This window comes from Protopterus annectens, chromosome 11.part0, assembly GCF_019279795.1.
Source record: "Protopterus annectens isolate FY-2018-M chromosome 11.part0, PAN1.0, whole genome shotgun sequence".
Taxonomy (NCBI): Eukaryota; Metazoa; Chordata; order Ceratodontiformes; family Protopteridae; genus Protopterus; species Protopterus annectens.
In genome coordinates this window covers 1475517859-1475535651 of record NC_056745.1, presented here as the reverse complement: position 1 = coordinate 1475535651, position 17793 = coordinate 1475517859, and the positions used below count along the sequence as shown (strand labels likewise).

At 44.2% G+C, this 17793-nt stretch overlaps 1 protein-coding gene across 1 annotated transcript in view; it reads left to right on the top strand.

The window, feature by feature from the left end:
• LOC122815091 (RNA helicase Mov10l1-like) overlaps nucleotides 1-17793 on the top strand; it is a 1410002-nt gene that overhangs the window by 1202947 nt on the left and 189262 nt on the right. Inside the window, exon 15 of the mRNA XM_044087332.1 lies at nucleotides 8785-8887. Within this exon, the coding sequence (XP_043943267.1) occupies nucleotides 8785-8887 (103 nt within the window). The remainder of the gene's footprint in view (nucleotides 1-8784; nucleotides 8888-17793) is intronic.

The window sequence follows — 17793 nt, the reverse complement described above, 5'->3', positions numbered from 1 at the left end:
GTCCTCCTAACCGAGTTGGCCGTTATAACAAGCTTGCACCAGCCAAAAAACTCTCGGGCTAAGCTTACCCATAGTGCCCCCCTCTCCATCACCTTGGACCTCATTTGCCATGTAGAGTATTAAGACACATCAGGCCAGCTCTCAAGCTAAGTGGATTAGAATTTATACTTCAACTTAAATAATTTTTCTCTGTTTTTTGACATTTTCTACCTTAATAGTAGTCGTTCAGAGTTTGCTTACCTTTGCTACCTTTTTTTTTTTTTTGTCATTCTTTGTTTCTTTACCAAAGTTTGGTATTTCTTCGTACCATTGCTGGTACAGGCCTCCCTTACCTCTGTGGTAATCTTGAATTCCATTGCTGGTATCTCCCGCACCCCCTTTTCCTCCCCTTCCCCTGGGTATTTCTTCATTACCATTGTTGGTAACCAAAAAAAAAAATCAGCCCGTCCTTTTCTTGCCGGTCTGTGTGCCTGCTTCGTATACTGTTATTTTGTTACTTGATTTGTTGATAATGGCTGATAAGAAGGGGACAACGGGCTTTAAGCAATGCAATCTGTGGCAAGAAAATGCCGAATGCTGAAGGACATTTGTCCTTTTGTTTATTGTCTCGGGTACAGCATTTGAAAGTTCAATCCCCATGTGACTTATGTAAGGGCTTTAGCACCCACACTTCAATTGAGGGAAAGAATAAATTAATCCTGAAAGGTCTCCTAAAAATTCCATTGTCAGAGGCTCTATCTGAGGTGGAGGGCTTAACCCCTCCTAAAAAGGAACATAAAAAGAGGAGCCAATCTGTACCTTCCTCTCCACATACCAGTGAGTCAAAATCTATTAAATCCCCCTCTGAACCCAAGGTTAAACATCCTAAATTGACTTCTGCGATCTTGGCACCGAGGCCTCAAACCCTTTCTACGGTGCTGTCTTCAGCACTGGGGCCTCAAACCCCTTCTACGGTGTCGACCTCGATTAAGGAACCATCCAAGACCAACTCCTACACCTCTACTATGGTACCGATGCCCCTCTTGGCACCAAAAATAGCCGCCACAATTCAGGTCACTACCCCACCCCTTACACAGCCTACTGGTCCTACTGCGCCAAAGGGTGAAATCTTACCTCAAACCCGATACTCCCCGAAGGTCGATCCCTTTTTCGGACAACAGTTGAGTTATTAATTCTCCCTCCCACCCGCAGCTGAGGAATTTTCTCCACAGACTCTGACATATATTCCTCCTTTGAACTCCTTGGAGGTATCAGAACCCTCGACACCTATCCCGGTTCCAGCTTCTTCGGCTCCATTGGTAGATCTTACCATGGCTCCAGAACCTACTCTATGGTCCTTGACTCAATAGGAGCCGACCCATCCTCGGGATCTTGGTCTGTCGTCACCGTGATCCCTTGTATGACCCCTATTTTTTCCATGTCGCCATCTACTACAGTTCCAGTTGTCGTGGTGGCACAGAGTCCTCTTGTGGCTCCTTCCCTGGGGATGGGCTCATTAGAGGAGGGTGTGACCCTGGTCCCGAGGTTGTCTCTCAGTTCTAGGATCCCATCCCTCTTCAGGCGGGTCTGCTTTCCAGGTGATGGAGAGGACACTTGCCTCAGCAGGCTTGCAGATGGTTCCTTCGGTGCCGGAATGCCACATATACATGTCTTGTGAACCACAGCTGACAGTCCGCTACTCTCAGACATCGAGCACGGGAACCTCAAGATACCCTTCCACAGGGCACCCACTCTTCAGAGTCCTCTTCAGATGCCCCCGCTGAGGAGGTACCCCGTAAGAGATCATGCAAGAAGAAGCAGGTGGATTCCCGTGAAGAATCCCTTACCGAAGATGCAGGTTATGATGAAGGGGAAGGGTCCCCACAGTCACAAGCTGAGGTTGTCTCCTTTGGAGTCATTCCAGAAATTTTAAAGCAGCGGGGAGACTGGAAGCCCACCACCCCTTCCTCTGAGGAGTCTGTATTCTTGCAGGCTTTCTGTGCTCGACCCTCTACTTCCTAGGTGACCCAGTCTGCAGATTATATAGTTCAGCTCATTGTGCAGTGTTGGAAGAATCCTGACACCATTGAACCTATCCCCCAGAGACCAGACAAAATTCTGTCCCCTCCACAAGATCACCCCCATTGGTACAAAGGCTTCCCAGTAGACGCTATGGTGGTGGCAGCGGTCACTAGGAAAGAACTTGCTGAGGAGAGTCCTACTGTCCAGCCCCCAAACAGGGAGTCTCTCGTGATGGACAGGTTAGGGAAGTTGGATATATGCTTCATTGACCTTTGCCATGCGGTCCTTGAATTACTTAGCACATTTTACCCGTCTCCAGAGAGACCTCATCACAGAACCCTAGCAGGAGCAGTATCTGATGAGGTACGTGACAAAGTTGCCTCACAGCTTGCCACCCTGGAGTCCATATCTAATTTGTCCATGCGGTTGATTTCTCATTCTACGGAAGGGATGGCTAGAGCAGCGGGTGCAGGCATTGTCATGAGATGTCATGGCTGGATGTGCTTATGTGAATTTGAAGACCCCTTTAAGTCTTCCTTTCTCAATGCTCCCATGGAAGCTTCCACTCTCTTTGGCCCAAAGGTAAGACACATTAGCCAGGTGTGAAAAGGACGGCAAGACCTAGTCTACTGTGGGCGTCCATTTTTCCACCCCCCCCCCCCAACTATCCTTCTCTAGGAATCAAAGAAGTGGAAAGATGTGGTACAAGAAAGCCCAGGGCCCTTTCCACGACACACATGGGGAGTCGTCGTCCCCCCCCAGAGCAGAGGGTGTAACTCATCAGGAAGATGCCCCTCCAGAACCAGAGGGGGTCCACATATTCAGGAGCTAGGGACTTTCTCTGGACAAACCCTATCAGCACTACTGAAAAGCAGCCCAATTGCTTACCTCTGAAAGCAGTCGGGGGACGATTTTCTCTGCACCACCTTGCCTGGCAATCCATAACAGATTCTTGGGTGCAGACGATAATTACCAGAGGTTATCACATCCCTTTCGATTCTTTCCCGAAGCCACAAAGGCAAATTCCCAACATCCCACCCAGTCAGCAGGAAGCAGCAGCTCAGAAATATAAAAGCTGCTTCTAAAAAGAGTCATCCAAACAGTCCCACCAGACCAGATAGAATCTGGATTTTACTCAAGGTTCTTTTTAATGCCAAAAAGGACAGTGGACTGGAGGCCAATGTTGGACCTGAGCATTCTAAATAAGTTTGTCGGACAAAATTCTGCATGGTCCCGGTTCAGTCTGTCCTTCCTTTACTGGAGAAAGACTATTGGATGTGCTCACTAGATCTTTAGGATGTGTATTACCACATAAAAATGGACAAATGCTCCAGGAGATTCCTCCACTTCCTGCTGGGAGCCAATCACTACCAGTTCTGAGCACTGCCCTCTGGTCTCTCTACAGCCCCCAGAGTGTTCACCAAATGCATGGCGGTGGTAACCGCTCACTTGAGACTGCAAGGATTCCGGGTGTTTCCATATTTAGGCGATTAGGTCCTTAATGCCCCTACCAAGCATCTGCTGATTACAGCCTTACATTACACCGTAAAGCTAGCAAGATCCTTCGGGATTTCAATAAATGAAAAGTCCAAATTGAGTCCTACTCAAAATCTGAAATTCATAGGGGCAACTTTCAACACCTAGTCGCCCTGCCCCTTCACAGGCTACAAAGACTAAGGTCTCAACTCCAGGGGATACTCCCTCAGGACGAGGTTTCAGCTTGGGCAGTCCTTCAGCTACTAGGATCAATGGCAGCATCGATTACTATAGTCCCCTAGCAAGATTACACATGACACTGCTACAGTGGCCCCCTCTAACTCATCCTATATTCTTTCAGATCCACATAACAAATCGATGCAAACAAGACTTAATTTGGTGGATGAAACCAGAAAAAGAACTATGGAGTTGTCCCTTCTCCCCCTCTCTGCCCAAGGCCATAGTGACCACGGAGGCTTACCTGATGGGGTGGGGGGGCATTTCCAGGGAAAAACAGTCCAAGGCACTTAGTCCCCCGTGGAGGCCAACCTGCATATCAGTGTTCTAGAACTGAGGGCAGTGCTTCTAGCATTGCAAGCGTTCCAGTCTGTCCACCCATCAGGGACATTTGCTATCCAGTCGGACAACTTGGCGGTAGTCTGGTATATCAGCAAACAAGGTGGAACCAAATCTTACCCGTTGTGTTGAGAAGCCATGAGAATTTGGCAATAGGTGATATCTTCCAATCGTTTTCTGATAGGAATGCACATTCCCCGGGATTCCAACGTAATTGCAGACGAGCTGAGCAGATGCATTCTCCTGCCTCACAAGTGGTCCCTCAACCCTGTCATAGCGACGAAGATCTTCAGTCACTGAGGCCAGCCTTGCTGCAATCTATTTGGGTCCCCCACAAATGCAGCCACTACTTTGCCCTAATCCCCTCTCAGGGTGAGTCTACAAGGGACGCTCTAATACACGATTGGCCCATGGGACTTCTTTATGCCTTTTTCCCTCTTCCCTGATCCTGCAGTTTCTAAAGAAAGCTCTTTGGTTGAGAAGCAGAGTAATCCTCATTGCACCGTATTGGCCCCAACAAGTTTGGTTTCCCTTCCTTTAGCCTCACCTACTCCTACTGTGGATTCTAGATCCAACTCCCGAATTGCTGTCACACCCGGAAGGGTTGATCCTTCTGAACATATAGAGTTCCTCCACTTCCACTTCCAGTAATTGCCAGGCAGAATAATTTATCCTTCTCTGTACAAAACATTATTCTGGCTTCCCACAAACCATCCACCAGGAAACTTTACCTTGGCAAATGGAAAAGATTAATAATTTGGTCTCTAGAGAAAAGACTTGACCCCTCCTCAGCTCCGGTGAGTTCTGTACTGGACTATTTATCAAACCTCTTCCATTTGGGAGCAGCAGCTTTGACTGTTCGAGTACACCTGGCTACCATCTCAAACTTCCACAATGGCTTCCAGGACTCGTCCTTGATATCTCACCGACTCTGTAAAACATTTTTGAAAGCTGTCACGCACATTAGACCACCCTTCAAAGAGACAATCGAGCCATGGAATTTGGCATTGGTTCTTCTATCCTTGACTCATCTTCCTTTCGAGCCTGCTGCCACTCATGATATGAAATTTCTATCCTGAAAAACTATTCCTGGTAGCTATTACCTCAGCAAGGCGAGTATCTAATCTACAAACTTTGTGCATAAAATGTCCTTGTGTGGTTTTCCATAAAGACAGAGTATCACTCTGCACTAATCCCTCCTAAAACGTCCTTGCATGGTTTTCCATAAAGACAGAGTATCACTCTGCACTAATCCCTCCTAAACCGTCCTTACGTGGTTTTCCATAAAGACAGAGTATCACTCTGCACTAATACCTCCTTACCCAAAGTTAGTTCCGATCTGACTATTAAACAACTCACCTGTCAGTCTTTTATTTTTCTAATAAAGAAGAATATTGCATGCATTTACTTAATGTGCATAGACAATTATATTTCTACTTGGACAGGACTAAATCACTACGAAAATCTGATCAGTTATTCGTATCCTCCTCAGGACCAAAATTGGGAAAATCTGTGTCTAAGGTAACTTTAGTTAAATGGCTGAGAGATTGTATTTCCTTTACCTACCAACAAAACAAAGTTCTCCTACCAACTAAGGTCGAAGTGCATACAACCAGATCAGTTACAGCATCTATTGCCTTCCATTCAAGAGCTTCCATGGATGACATTTGTGCAGCAGCAACATGGACTACCCCTCAAACCTTTATCATTCATTACAAATTGGAGTTGGTCTCAAGGGAGAGAGCATCCTTTGATTCAGTGGTGCTCAGGAATATCCTTCCATAGGGCCTCCCAGGACAAGCAGTAGCTAGGGATTCTGTCCCATCAGAAAGGAATGAATGAAGATGAACAACATCAGATAAGTTATGTTCTTACCATAGCGTTCCATCTGTGTTGTTCATGTTCATTCATTCATTACATCCCACCCTCCTACCCGCTCCAAAATGCTCCTGGAGGTTCAGATTTAGTCCAGGCTCCATGATAGGGAAGTTGCTCGGATAAATCCTAATGCTCCCAATTCAATTTTCTTATTACCTGACCTGTTCCAAAAACCACCTCTCTCTCTCTCCTCCACTACATCTAACACCCCCACACCAACCCCCCCAGTATCTCCTCATCCACCTCCCCCACTATACCCCCTTTCTGCACAAATTTCCATCCTCACCTATATCACCCCACATTAAGTCTTGCCTATCCATCAGCATCTTAGGCTCAGTTCCCCAAATTTGGAAACAAGCATATATCATACTCCTGTCCCCCATTGCAAAATCCTTGAAAAATGTGTACAACTTCAACTCCTCCGGTTTCAGACCTAATCACCAGCACCATGACTGCCCTTCTCTCCTTCATTAACTAAACTCTCAAACTCTACCTATCCTCCTCCCTCTTTGAACTGGTTCTCTAGCTATCTTCCAACAGTTCCACAAGGCTCTATACTGGTCCTCTACTCTTCAATATCTTTATGTCATCTGCTCTGCCTCTTCCATCCCCACTCTAAAAAAACTTACTCAGATGCCTTTTCTTCCACAGAGCAATGGATGCTTAGCAATCATCTAGCTCTTAATGCCACCAAAACCAAATTAATGTTATTTACCGGCATGCTGTATAGACAACCAACTCTACTAAATGCCCTTTAATATAACATAATCTACTACCTTATTCACTATGTGTGTTCTTTCTTTTAACTGCATGTGTGTGTGTATTTCTCCTTTCATTGATTTGTGCACCAATGCTTGTACTGCTTAAAATATATCATCATTGTTTTTTAGTTCATCATATCTAGAAAAATTTATAAAATGTTAATGTATATCTATTTTCTGTTTTGGAGCAAATGTTAATGTATTTCTATTTTCTGTTTTTGAGCTTTTTTCTTCAAGGCCCAATGGACTATCCTGGCAAACCAACTGCAATAAATAAATAAATAAATAAATAATATAAATAAATAAAGCTTCCGCTTTCTTTCTTACGGGAAAACTTGATCTGAGGTGATAGAGGGGGCAGTATGGGTAAGCTTAGCTCAAGAGTTTTTTGGCTGACGTGAGCTTATTATAATGGCCATCTCAGTTCTGTGGACGAAACCGATACCCATCGGTAATGAATGAATGAAGATGAACAACACAGATGAAACGTTATGGTAAGAACATAACTTCTTTTTTTTGTAACGGAGCTAGTTTTTCTATTATGAAGATACAATTGGCAGCAGTCCCACGTTGGAGAAAATTCATTACCTTTGGTCTCTTCCCAGTTGTGCAAAACTTTCCTTAAGGGCACCTTTCTTCTCCCTCCCTTCATTGATCCCACTCCTCCATGGGACCTTACCATGGTCTTTGCTGGCTTTGGTTGTGTCTCCCTTTGAACCAGCAGCTAAGGCTGACTTGAAGCTTTTGTCATGGAAGACTGCTTTCTTAGTAGCCATCACTGCATCTAAAAGGAGTGTCTGAATTTCAAGCTTTGTTTATTAAGCCACCCTACTTGATCTTACACAAGGATAGAGTGACTTTGTGTACCAACCCTTCTTTCCTGCCCAAGGTTGCATCTGATGCTAACATTAATCAGGTAGTCTATATCCAAGTTTTCTTCCCCAATTTCCAAAACAAAGGGGAATACAAACTCTATATGCTAGATGTACGTAGGCAATTATGTTTTCATTTGGATAGAACTAAACACTTCAGGAAGTCTGACCAGCTTTTTTTTCATATTTGAAGACTAATTTTGGGAAACCATTTTCCAAAGTTACTCTGCTAATTGGCTTACAAGCTGCACATCACTGGTTAATGCCATTAGAGGAATACCCTTACCTGTACCCATCAAAGTCCATTTTACTAGGTTAGTATCCACTTCTGCTGCTTTCTGGTCTAGCATTCCTATTGATATTTGCTGTGTGGCTACTTGGTCAGATTCACATACTTTTCTATCTCATTACAAATTGGGCATTTTTTCCAGGAACAGGGTCTCCTTTGGCTTTGCAGTGCTCAGGAATATTCTTCAGTAAGGGCTTCCCAAGAGTTGTGTAGCTGGGGACTCTATCCCACAGGTTGAAGATCAAATGAAAAACACCTTCAGATAAAGAAGTTATGTACTTACCATAATGTACCATGTGAGTTGTTGCTTTATCATTTGGCTTCAAACTTCTCTCCTTCCACCCCCCCTTTCCAAAAATTTTTTTTTGGGATCGGTTGGATATTTTTCTGGACATTCCTGTATCTGAGCTCCTGAAGTACTCTTTGTTCTGTTCTTTTCGGGGACATGTGTTTATTACCTTGTATGGTGCACAAATAGTTAACTTGTCAGCAGCAAACTTTATCTGTAGGATGAAGGGAGACCAGGGCATTATGGGTAGGGGAGGAGCTCAGATTTTTCAGATCTTAGAGCTGTGGTATGCGGCCGAGTTGGATCCGAACCACAGGTTGAAGACAAATGAAAAAGCAACAACTCTGATTGAAGGTTTTGGTAAGTACATGCCTAATTGTTAATCATGATACCTTGATGTGCACCCATCTTGTAGGCAGGATAGAATAATGTTGAGCTGTGTGGATAACTGAAGAAGGCCATAAATTACCAGTTACAGAAGACTTCATCTCACTTCATCTTACATGGCAAGAAATAGCTATGTTGCTTCCTAGTTGTACTACTTATCATATCGGGTTATTCTAAACTGGAATGTTGAACATATGAGAAAGATGCACATGTGAAATTACAGTTTTAGATAAACAGATGGTTGTTTCCTTTCAGAAAACTAAAGAGGGACAGTCCAAAGCAGTTGAAGATGAGGATGATAAAAGTGCTGCAGTTTCTATATCTGATGTAATTTCGGTGGGCACACAGGTCGGAACAGGTATGTTTTATTGAAAGTTTATTACAATTTTGATAAAGAACAAAGTTCAATTCATTTTCTTTTTTTAAATGAGTCCCATCTGATTAAGGATGACACCAAATTCATATGGGCAGGTAACATACCTATGGTCTCCAAAGCCCTTTAGTGCTGAATCAGCCTTGCCTCCTTTACACCCAAGTCTATAAAACTTTATAAGCAGGTGTCTTAGACTGACTTTTTTAATACCCTATCTCGAAGAACACAACATGGATTAAATTTTCTTCTGTCTGCCTAAGACACCTTTCAGACCCTTTGCCATGCATTCAGAACTGCCCATATTGGAGACTGGCTCTCTTCCTTATGCCATTATCAGCATTAAACATTCCAACTTTCCATCGTAGATTGGGTGTGAAGTTCTTTTTGTTTTGTGCCCCAGCTTCGTAGTGATCAAGCCACACTTTCGCACACCCATTGGATGTATTTGTTCCTACCAGAGGTGAGAGACCACCAGCCCATCTTTTCTCTTGGGGGTAAGTGTCATATGTTGAGATTGGTGCCATTATCTACAGGGAGGGTGGTAAACTTGTTTTTTGCTGTTTATCCCCAGTCCTTGTTGGTGAAATGCCATTTTTAGCTGCTGCCAGGAGGTACATGCATGGTACCCCACACAAAACTCCTGGCCAGACATTGCACTATTTGCAGCATGTGCGTGCCGGGCTGCATTGAGTGGGGTGATACCTGCACTCCTAACTGTTCACTGTCATCCTGCACATGCCAGCCTAGTCCTGCACTAGTGCAGTCGGAGCTAGTAGGTCTAAAATTCTTAAATAATGGGCTTTCTTGTTCTAGAAACACCTGGTTCCGAAAGGACTAGGGATTCTTTTTGATCAACACAGAATAAGATGGATCCTACTGGACTTTTCCCGGGTAACTCTACATGCAGACTTTGGTCATTGTACCGTTAGTGGAGCAGCACAGTACATTGTCTCACTTCCAATAGTTTTCATTTATAATTGACACATTCTGTGGGTCTGCTGTGCCAACATTTACTGTTTTGGGGCACACAAGACTATTGTGTTTGCAGTTTAGCCCAGATGATTGTTGGAGCCTAGTGGTCCACTGACCCTAGTGCCACTGTACTTGATTGGTAGGATTTACCAGGCCTGCAGCTTTTTTTCATCTTCTGCCTATTTGACATGGCATCAGTCATAAAACACTTGCCCCCCCCCACCCCGAGTTCTTTTCTACTGCTCACAGAGTTTGGAAATTCACCATAACATGATTAATGGGAATTACCTCACCTTTGATGCCTAAAAAGTTGAAGACTTGGTGTTCTTGTGTTCACCACATCACAAGGCAGGATCTACAGTGGCATTCCCTCTGCTGTTAAGAACTGGGAAACAAAAACTAATAGAAACCCGCTCAGATAAGAAATACGTTCATTTTGGAGACTGACTTATGAAAATCCTGTTGAGCATAACAAGGATGCTAAATGGATAGAAGAATTTAAAGAAACAATAAGAAGCTCTAATGTGGGTGATATGAAATGGGATGAAGTGGCAGAGAAATTGAGAAGTTCCTTAACGGAAAAGTCCAGGTCCACCTAACTTTACATTTTAGCTAAAGATGTTATGATCTTTTGACCTTTACACAAGTAGGTTATTTGTATGCACATCTCAGACTGACACTAACCTGGTTAACAGGAAAAAAAGGATACTCCTTTACAGTGAAGCTGTCCTAAGAACTATAAAGAGAGGTAACTTGCCTTCCAACAGTATATACATTCTATACTGGAATTGATGCAGGCAGAGTTTGTAGTGATTAAATAATGACCAAAGCCAGTGAAAGAAACCCAAACTTTATTGTAAAATGTACAAAAACCAATACAAGCTCTAGCGCCTCGGTCAAAAAGGCCTTTCAAGAGTAAAAAAGCACACCACCAGCTAACAATTAAATGAATCACTGCATTAAAAAAATCCACCAATAAATATAATTCAATTAAATAAAAAAAAATCAAGTAAAATAAAACGGTTCAGTTCAAGAACCCTAGACTCTATAAAAACACTTTCCAAATGCATTCTAAATTTAGGCCATTACGGGGTCAGAGTACCATATTTCAGAATAAGTAAATTCTCTTTAAAAAGTAGCTTCTGTTTAAGTCACTATCCATAAAAACTTACCTTTTCTAATATGGTACCCTGAAGAAGTTTTACTCCATTATGGCGCAAAGAAAAGTGCATGGCAACTGAATTTTCCACCCTTTGGTTTTTTTATGTCCCTGAGATGTTCTAAAAGCCTAGTTCTAAATGTTCTTTTTGTTTCTCCTATGTAAAAAAGATTACATGGGCACTTCAGGGCACATATACTACCCCTTCTTTACTACAACTGTACAACTCCTTAGGTATATAAATCACATCAGGGAGCAACCAACTAAACTCTTATCTTTAAATAAAAAGTCCCAGTAATTATTCACAGGATTAGAAATATCAGTAAAAATAGTATGCTCTGTAACAAAATACATAATTTTATTTTCTTTATTTCCAGGTCCACCTCTAATGTTACTATACCAATTATTTCTGGCCATGTCATGTCTGTCATCCTTGGCTAGCTGATTAGTGGAAGTATAGGGTTCTTAAGTCTTGAACTGAATTGTTTTATTTTATTTGATTTTATTTTTATTTGATTGTTTATTTGAATAATTTTTATTGGTGGATTTTTTGATGTAGTGATGTATTTGTTTGCTGGTGTGCTTTTTGACTCTTGAAAGGCATTTTTGGCCGAAGCACTGGAGCTTGTATTGGTTTTTGTACATTTTACATTAAAGTTTGGGTCTCTTCCACTGGCCTTGGTCATTAGTTAATACCTTTTTGCCTGTGTCGTTTTGTGAGACTTTATAGCCATCTAGAAAAAAGTCATGCAGCAGAATATGGCATGTTACCAACAGGTAGTAGAAGAAAGTCATATGGAACAAAATGTTATTGACATATGGGGAAAGAGAAAGCCATAATAGTTGTAAACTGTTGAGGAACCCAAGTATGGCACAGTCAGATTACTACAAAAAAAAAAGCATTGCCTACTCCTATATTATGGAATGCTTACAGATGTGCAAAGATGCACCCTGCATTGATCAGATGTATTGCAGTGCGTATGAAACGGTGGAAGACCAGTTCTCAGCTCAGTCATGATAAAGGGCAACTTATTCCTGGGTAAAAATTCAACATTTGATCCTGACCTCCTGCCTGTGCTTGTCTGGAGTTTGTATGTTCTCCTTATGTATCTGTAGGGTTCCCCCTTATATATCTGTGGGGTTCCTCCCTCATCTGAAAAACATGCTGAGTGTTTCCATCTCAGACTCACCAAAGAATGGAACTGTGGGCAGCACAACAGACTCTACGTGGTGCCCTATAGGGGGAAGAGTTGTATAAACCATCCACTTTGGGGCTTCTAATGTAGTGCGCAGTATCCTCATGAAAGGACAACACTGAGCACAGATTGTACACCATGCCAGGGCTACCCATTCGATGGTGTAAAATATGGCTCTAGGTGATTCAGTCTTGTTGAGCAGTGTTGCCAAATGGGCATGGGGGTTTTCCTGTGATAAGTGGGTGGAGTACCTAGCCTACTCCAACCTATGTCAGGGACCCATGCTAACAGTGGGAGGGGTGTATGTGCCCCTGTTGGCCAGTGTGTTCCCGTCATAAAGCCCAGTAGCCCTGAGTCAATAAGCTACTGGCCAGCCCATACCCAGTTACCCAGCTTGGGGTACCTGAGATAGCTCTGAGTGAAAGTTGGACATAAAACCAATCAACATGCTAAACATAAATTAAGAATTGCCACACTTAAAGTAGCTTTACTGACCGGATGTAGCTTGGAGGTGGATGACTTGATGAAAAGGAGGAGGCTAGAAATCCTGTGCATCCAGGCGGGAAGATGGAAGGGCAGTGCAACAAAGCCACTTGGCTTGGGATGGAGAATCTACCGTTCAGGAGGAGGACAGGCTAGATGTGGGAATTGTGATGGAGAGGCTTCTGAAGACAGTGAGGAGTGTCCTCAGAATTAGTGGCAGACTCGTGGCAATCCGAGTCCAGCCTATCGCTGGGGCATTATTGATAATCTCAGATTATGCCCTACAGCAGGGTTGTGATAGTGAGAAAAAGAATACATTCAGACAGGTGTTGCAGAACTTACTAAAGCAAGACAACATATATTGGTGTAAATGGATGACCTGAATGCACATATTGGGACAGATAGGACAGGATATGAGGACTGCCTGGGTCCACATGGGTGGGGCAACATGAGTAAAGGAGAGGCCATTATAGACTTCTCTTTGGCAAATGGCTTGATAGTAGCTAACACGTGGCTCAAACAGTCACAGAATCACATACAAGAGTGGCCAGAATGCAACTCAGGTATACTTCCTCTTAGGAAAGGACATGAGTAGAATCGGCAATTGCAGAGTCCCCCCCCCCCCCCCAGTGAAACATTCAGCCCACAGCATAAACCACAGATTGCCACAGTCAGCTGCAAGCAGTGGTCAGAGAAGGCTCTGAGGTCAACAGATCAGGCCAAAGGCCTGGAAGTTGATTGGGGAGAAAGCAGAATAATTCAAGGAATTATTCAGGGCTCTAGCACCTTAAGGAGAGGAAATAGGTGGAGTTGAAGAATTGTAGTGCCTGCAAACCGCATATGTCAGGACTATAGAACAGGTATGCAGCTGAGATTGGTTTGGAAATAAGGTACATAAGGAAAGCTGGTGATGGAATGCAGAAGTTGAGGAAGTCCTCAAAAGAAAAGAGGAGAGCAGGACAAAGGGGGAATAGAAGAGAGAGACCAGGCTAGGAAGGAAACTGGTTGGCTGACAAAGAAGCTAAGAAGGAATTGCATTAACAGCGAACAAGGCATCAGAGGCATTTTGCCAACTTATGGAAGCTAAGTTAATAGATAGCACAAAGAAAACCATATTAAGTAGCAAGACAAGGATAAAAAAACATAGACACCCTTCCTTCATCAGGGATGCCAGCAACAACGTGCTCACCAGTCCACAGGACATCAGAGGCAGATGGAGGGAGTACTTCCAGCAGCTTCTGAATGAAGAAAACCCCACAGAAGCTGTACTGCCCCAGCCACAGCCTGTGATTTGAGAATAGGAGGACCCCACCACAGACATAGTAAGAACAGCACTAAGGAAAATGGGGAACCCAACAGGCTCCAGCGAGATCACAGCAGGTGAAATAAGGAAAATAGGGAACGCAACAGGCTCCAGAGAGATCACAGCAGGTGAAATAAGGAAAATAAGGAAAGCAACAGGCTCCGGAGAGATCACAGCAGGTGAAATAAGGAAAACAGGGAACGCAACAGGCTCCGGAGAGATCACAGCAGGTGAAATAAGGAAAATAAGGAAAGCAACAGGCTCCGGAGAGATCACAGCAGGTGAAATAGGAAAATAGGGAAAGCAACAGGCTCCAGAGAGATCACAGCAGGTGAAATAAGGAAAATAAGGAAAGCAAAAGGCTCCGGAGAGATCACAGCAGGTGAAATAAGGAAAATAGGGAACGCAACAGGCTCCGACGAGATCACAGCAGGTGAAATAAGGAAAATAGGGAAAGCAACAGGCTCCGGAGAGATCACAGCAGGTGAAATAAGGAAAATAGAGAAAGCAACAGGCTCCAGAGAGATCACAGCAGGTGAAATAAGGAAAATAGGGAAAGCAACAGGCTCCGGAGAGATCACAGCAGGTGAAATAAGGAAAATAGGGAAAGCAACAGGCTCCGGAGAGATCACAGCAGGTGAAATAAGGAAAATAGGGAAAGCAACAGGCTCCGGCGAGATCACAGCAGGTGAAATAAGGAAAATAGGGAAAGCAACCGGCTCCGGAGAGATCACAGCAGGGGAAATAAGGAAAATAGGAAAAGCAACAGGCTCCGGAGAGATCACAGCAGGTGAAATAAGGAAAACAGGGAACGCAACAGGCTCCGGAGAGATCACAGCAGGTGAAATAAGGGAAATAAGGAAAGCAACAGGCTCCGGCGAGATCACAGCAGGTTAAATAAGGAAAATAGGGAAAGCAACAGGCTCCGGCGAGATCACAGCAGGTTAAATAAGGAAAACAGGGAAAGTAACAGGCTCCGGCAAGATCACAGCAGGTGAAATAAGGAAAATAGGGAAAGCAACAGGCTCCGGAGAGATCACAGCAGGTGAAATAAGGGAAATAAGGAAAGCAACAGGCTCCAGCGAGATCACAGCAGGTGAAATAAGGAAAATAGGGAATGCAACAGGCTCCGGCGAGATCACAGCAGGGGAAATAAGGAAAATAGGAAAAGCAACAGGCTCCGGCGAGATCACAGCAGGTGAAATAAGGAAAATAGGGAATGCAACAGGCTCCGGCGAGATCACAGCAGGGGAAATAGGAAAAGCAACAGGCTCCGGCGAGATCACAGCAGGTGAAATAAGGAAAATAGGGAAAGCAACTGGCTCCGGAGAGATCACAGCAGGGGAAATAAGGAAAATAGGAAAAGCAACAGGCTCCGGCGAGATCACAGCAGGTGAAATAAGGAAAATAAGGAAAGCAGCAGGCTCCAGAGAGATCACAGCAGGTGAAATAAGGAAAATAGGGACAGCAACAGGCTCCGGAGAGATCACAGCAAGTGAAATAAGGAAAAAGGGGAAAGCAACAGGCTCCGGAGAGATCACAGCAGGTTAAATAAGGAAAATAGGGAAAGCAACAGGCTCCGGAGAGATCACAGCAGGTGAAATAAGGAAAACAGGGAAAGCAACAGGCTCCGGCGAGATCACAGCAGGTGAAATAAGGATCGGGAAAGCAACAGGCTTCAGAGAGATCACAGCAGGTGAAATAAGGAAAATAAGGAAAGCAACAGGCTCCAGCGAGATCACAGCAGGTGAAATAAGGAAAATAAGGAAAGCAACAGGCTCCAGCGAGATCACAGCAGGTGAAATAAGGAAAATAGGGAAAGCAGCAGGCTCAGAGAGATCACAGCAGGTGAAATAATCACAGCAAGTGAAATAAGGAAAAAGGGGAAAGCAACAGGCTCCGGAGAGATCACAGCAGGTTAAATAAGGAAAATAGGGAAAGCAACAGGCTCCGGAGAGATCACAGCAGGTGAAATAAGGAAAATAGGGAAAGCAACAGGCTCCGGAGAGATCACAGCAGGTGAAATAAGGAAAATAAGGAAAGCAACAGGCTCCGGAGAGATCACAGCAGGTGAAATAAGGAAAACGGGGAAAGCAACAGGCTCCGGAGAGATCACAGCAGGTGAAATAAGGGAAATAAGGAAAGCAACAGGCTCCAGCGAGATCACAGCAGGTGAAATAAGGAAAATAGGGAAAGCAAAGGAAAATAGGGAAAGCAACAGGCTCCGGCGAGATCACAGCAGGTGAAATAAGGAAAATAAGGAAAGCAACAGGCTCCAGAGAGATCACAGCAGGTGAAATAAGGAAAATAGGGAAAGCAACAGGCTCCGGAGAGATCACAGTAGGTGAAATAAGGAAAATAGGGAAAGCAACAGGCTCCAGAGAGATCACAGCAGGTGAAATAAGGAAAATAGGGAAAGCAACAGGGAGATCACAGTAGGTGAAATAAGGAAAATAGGGACAGCAACAGGCTCCGGAGAGATCACAGCAAGTGAAATAAGGAAAACGGGGAAAGCAACAGGCTCCGGAGAGATCACAGCAGGTGAAATAAGGAAAATAAGGAAAGCAACAGGCTCCGGAGAGATCACAGTAGGTGAAATAAGGAAAATAGGGAAAGCAACAGGCTCCGGAGAGATCACAGCAGGTGAAATAAGGAAAATAAGGAAAGCAACAGGCTCCAGCGAGATCACAGCAGGTGAAATAAGGAAAATAGGGAACGCAACAGGCTCCGACGAGATCACAGCAGGTGAAATAAGGAAAATAAGGAAAGCAACAGGCTCCGGCGAGATCACAGCAGGTTAAATAAGGAAAACAGGGAAAGTAACAGGCTCCGGCAAGATCACAGCAGGTTAAATAAGGAAAATAGGGAAAGCAACAGGCTCCGGAGAGATCACAGCAGGTGAAATAAGGAAAATAGGGAAAGCAACAGGCTCCGGCGAGATCACAGCAGGTGAAATAAGGAAAATAGGGAAAGCAACAGGCTCCGGAGAGATCACAGCAGGTGAACTAAGGAAAATAGGGAAAGCAACAGGCTCTGGAGAGATCACAGCAGGTGAAATAAGGAAAATAGGGAAAGCAACAGGCTCCAGCGAGATCACAGCAGGTGAAATAAGGAAAATAGGAAAGCAACAGGCTCTGGAGAGATCACAGCAGGTGAAATAAGGAAAATCGGGAAAGCAACAGGCTCCGGAGAGATCACAGCAGGTGAAATAAGGATCGGGAAAGCAACAGGCTTCAGAGAGATCACAGCAGGTGAAATAAAGAAAACAGGGAAAGCAACAGGCTCCGGAGAGATCACAGCAGGTGAAATAAGGAAAATAAGGAAAGCAACAGGCTCCGGCGAGATCACAGCAGGTGAAATAAGGAAAACAGGGAACGCAACAGGCTCCGGAGAGATCACAGCAGGTGAAATAAGGAAAATAGGGAAAGCAACAGGCTTCGGCGAGATCACAGCAGGTGAAATAAGGAAAACAGGGAAAGCAACAGGCTCCGGCGAGATCACAGCAGGGGAAATAAGGAAAATAGGGAAAGCAACAGGCTCCGGAGAGATCACAGCAGGTGAAATAAGGAAAATAGGGAAAGCAACAGGCTCTGGAGAGATCACAGCAGGTGAAATAAGGAAAACAGGGAAAGCAACAGGCTCCGGCGAGATCACAGCAGGTGAAATAAGAAAAATAGGGAACGCAACAGGCTCCGGCGAGATCACAGCAGGTGAAATAAGGATCGGGAAAGCAACAGGCTTCGGCGAGATCACAGCAGGTGAAATAAGGAAAACAGGG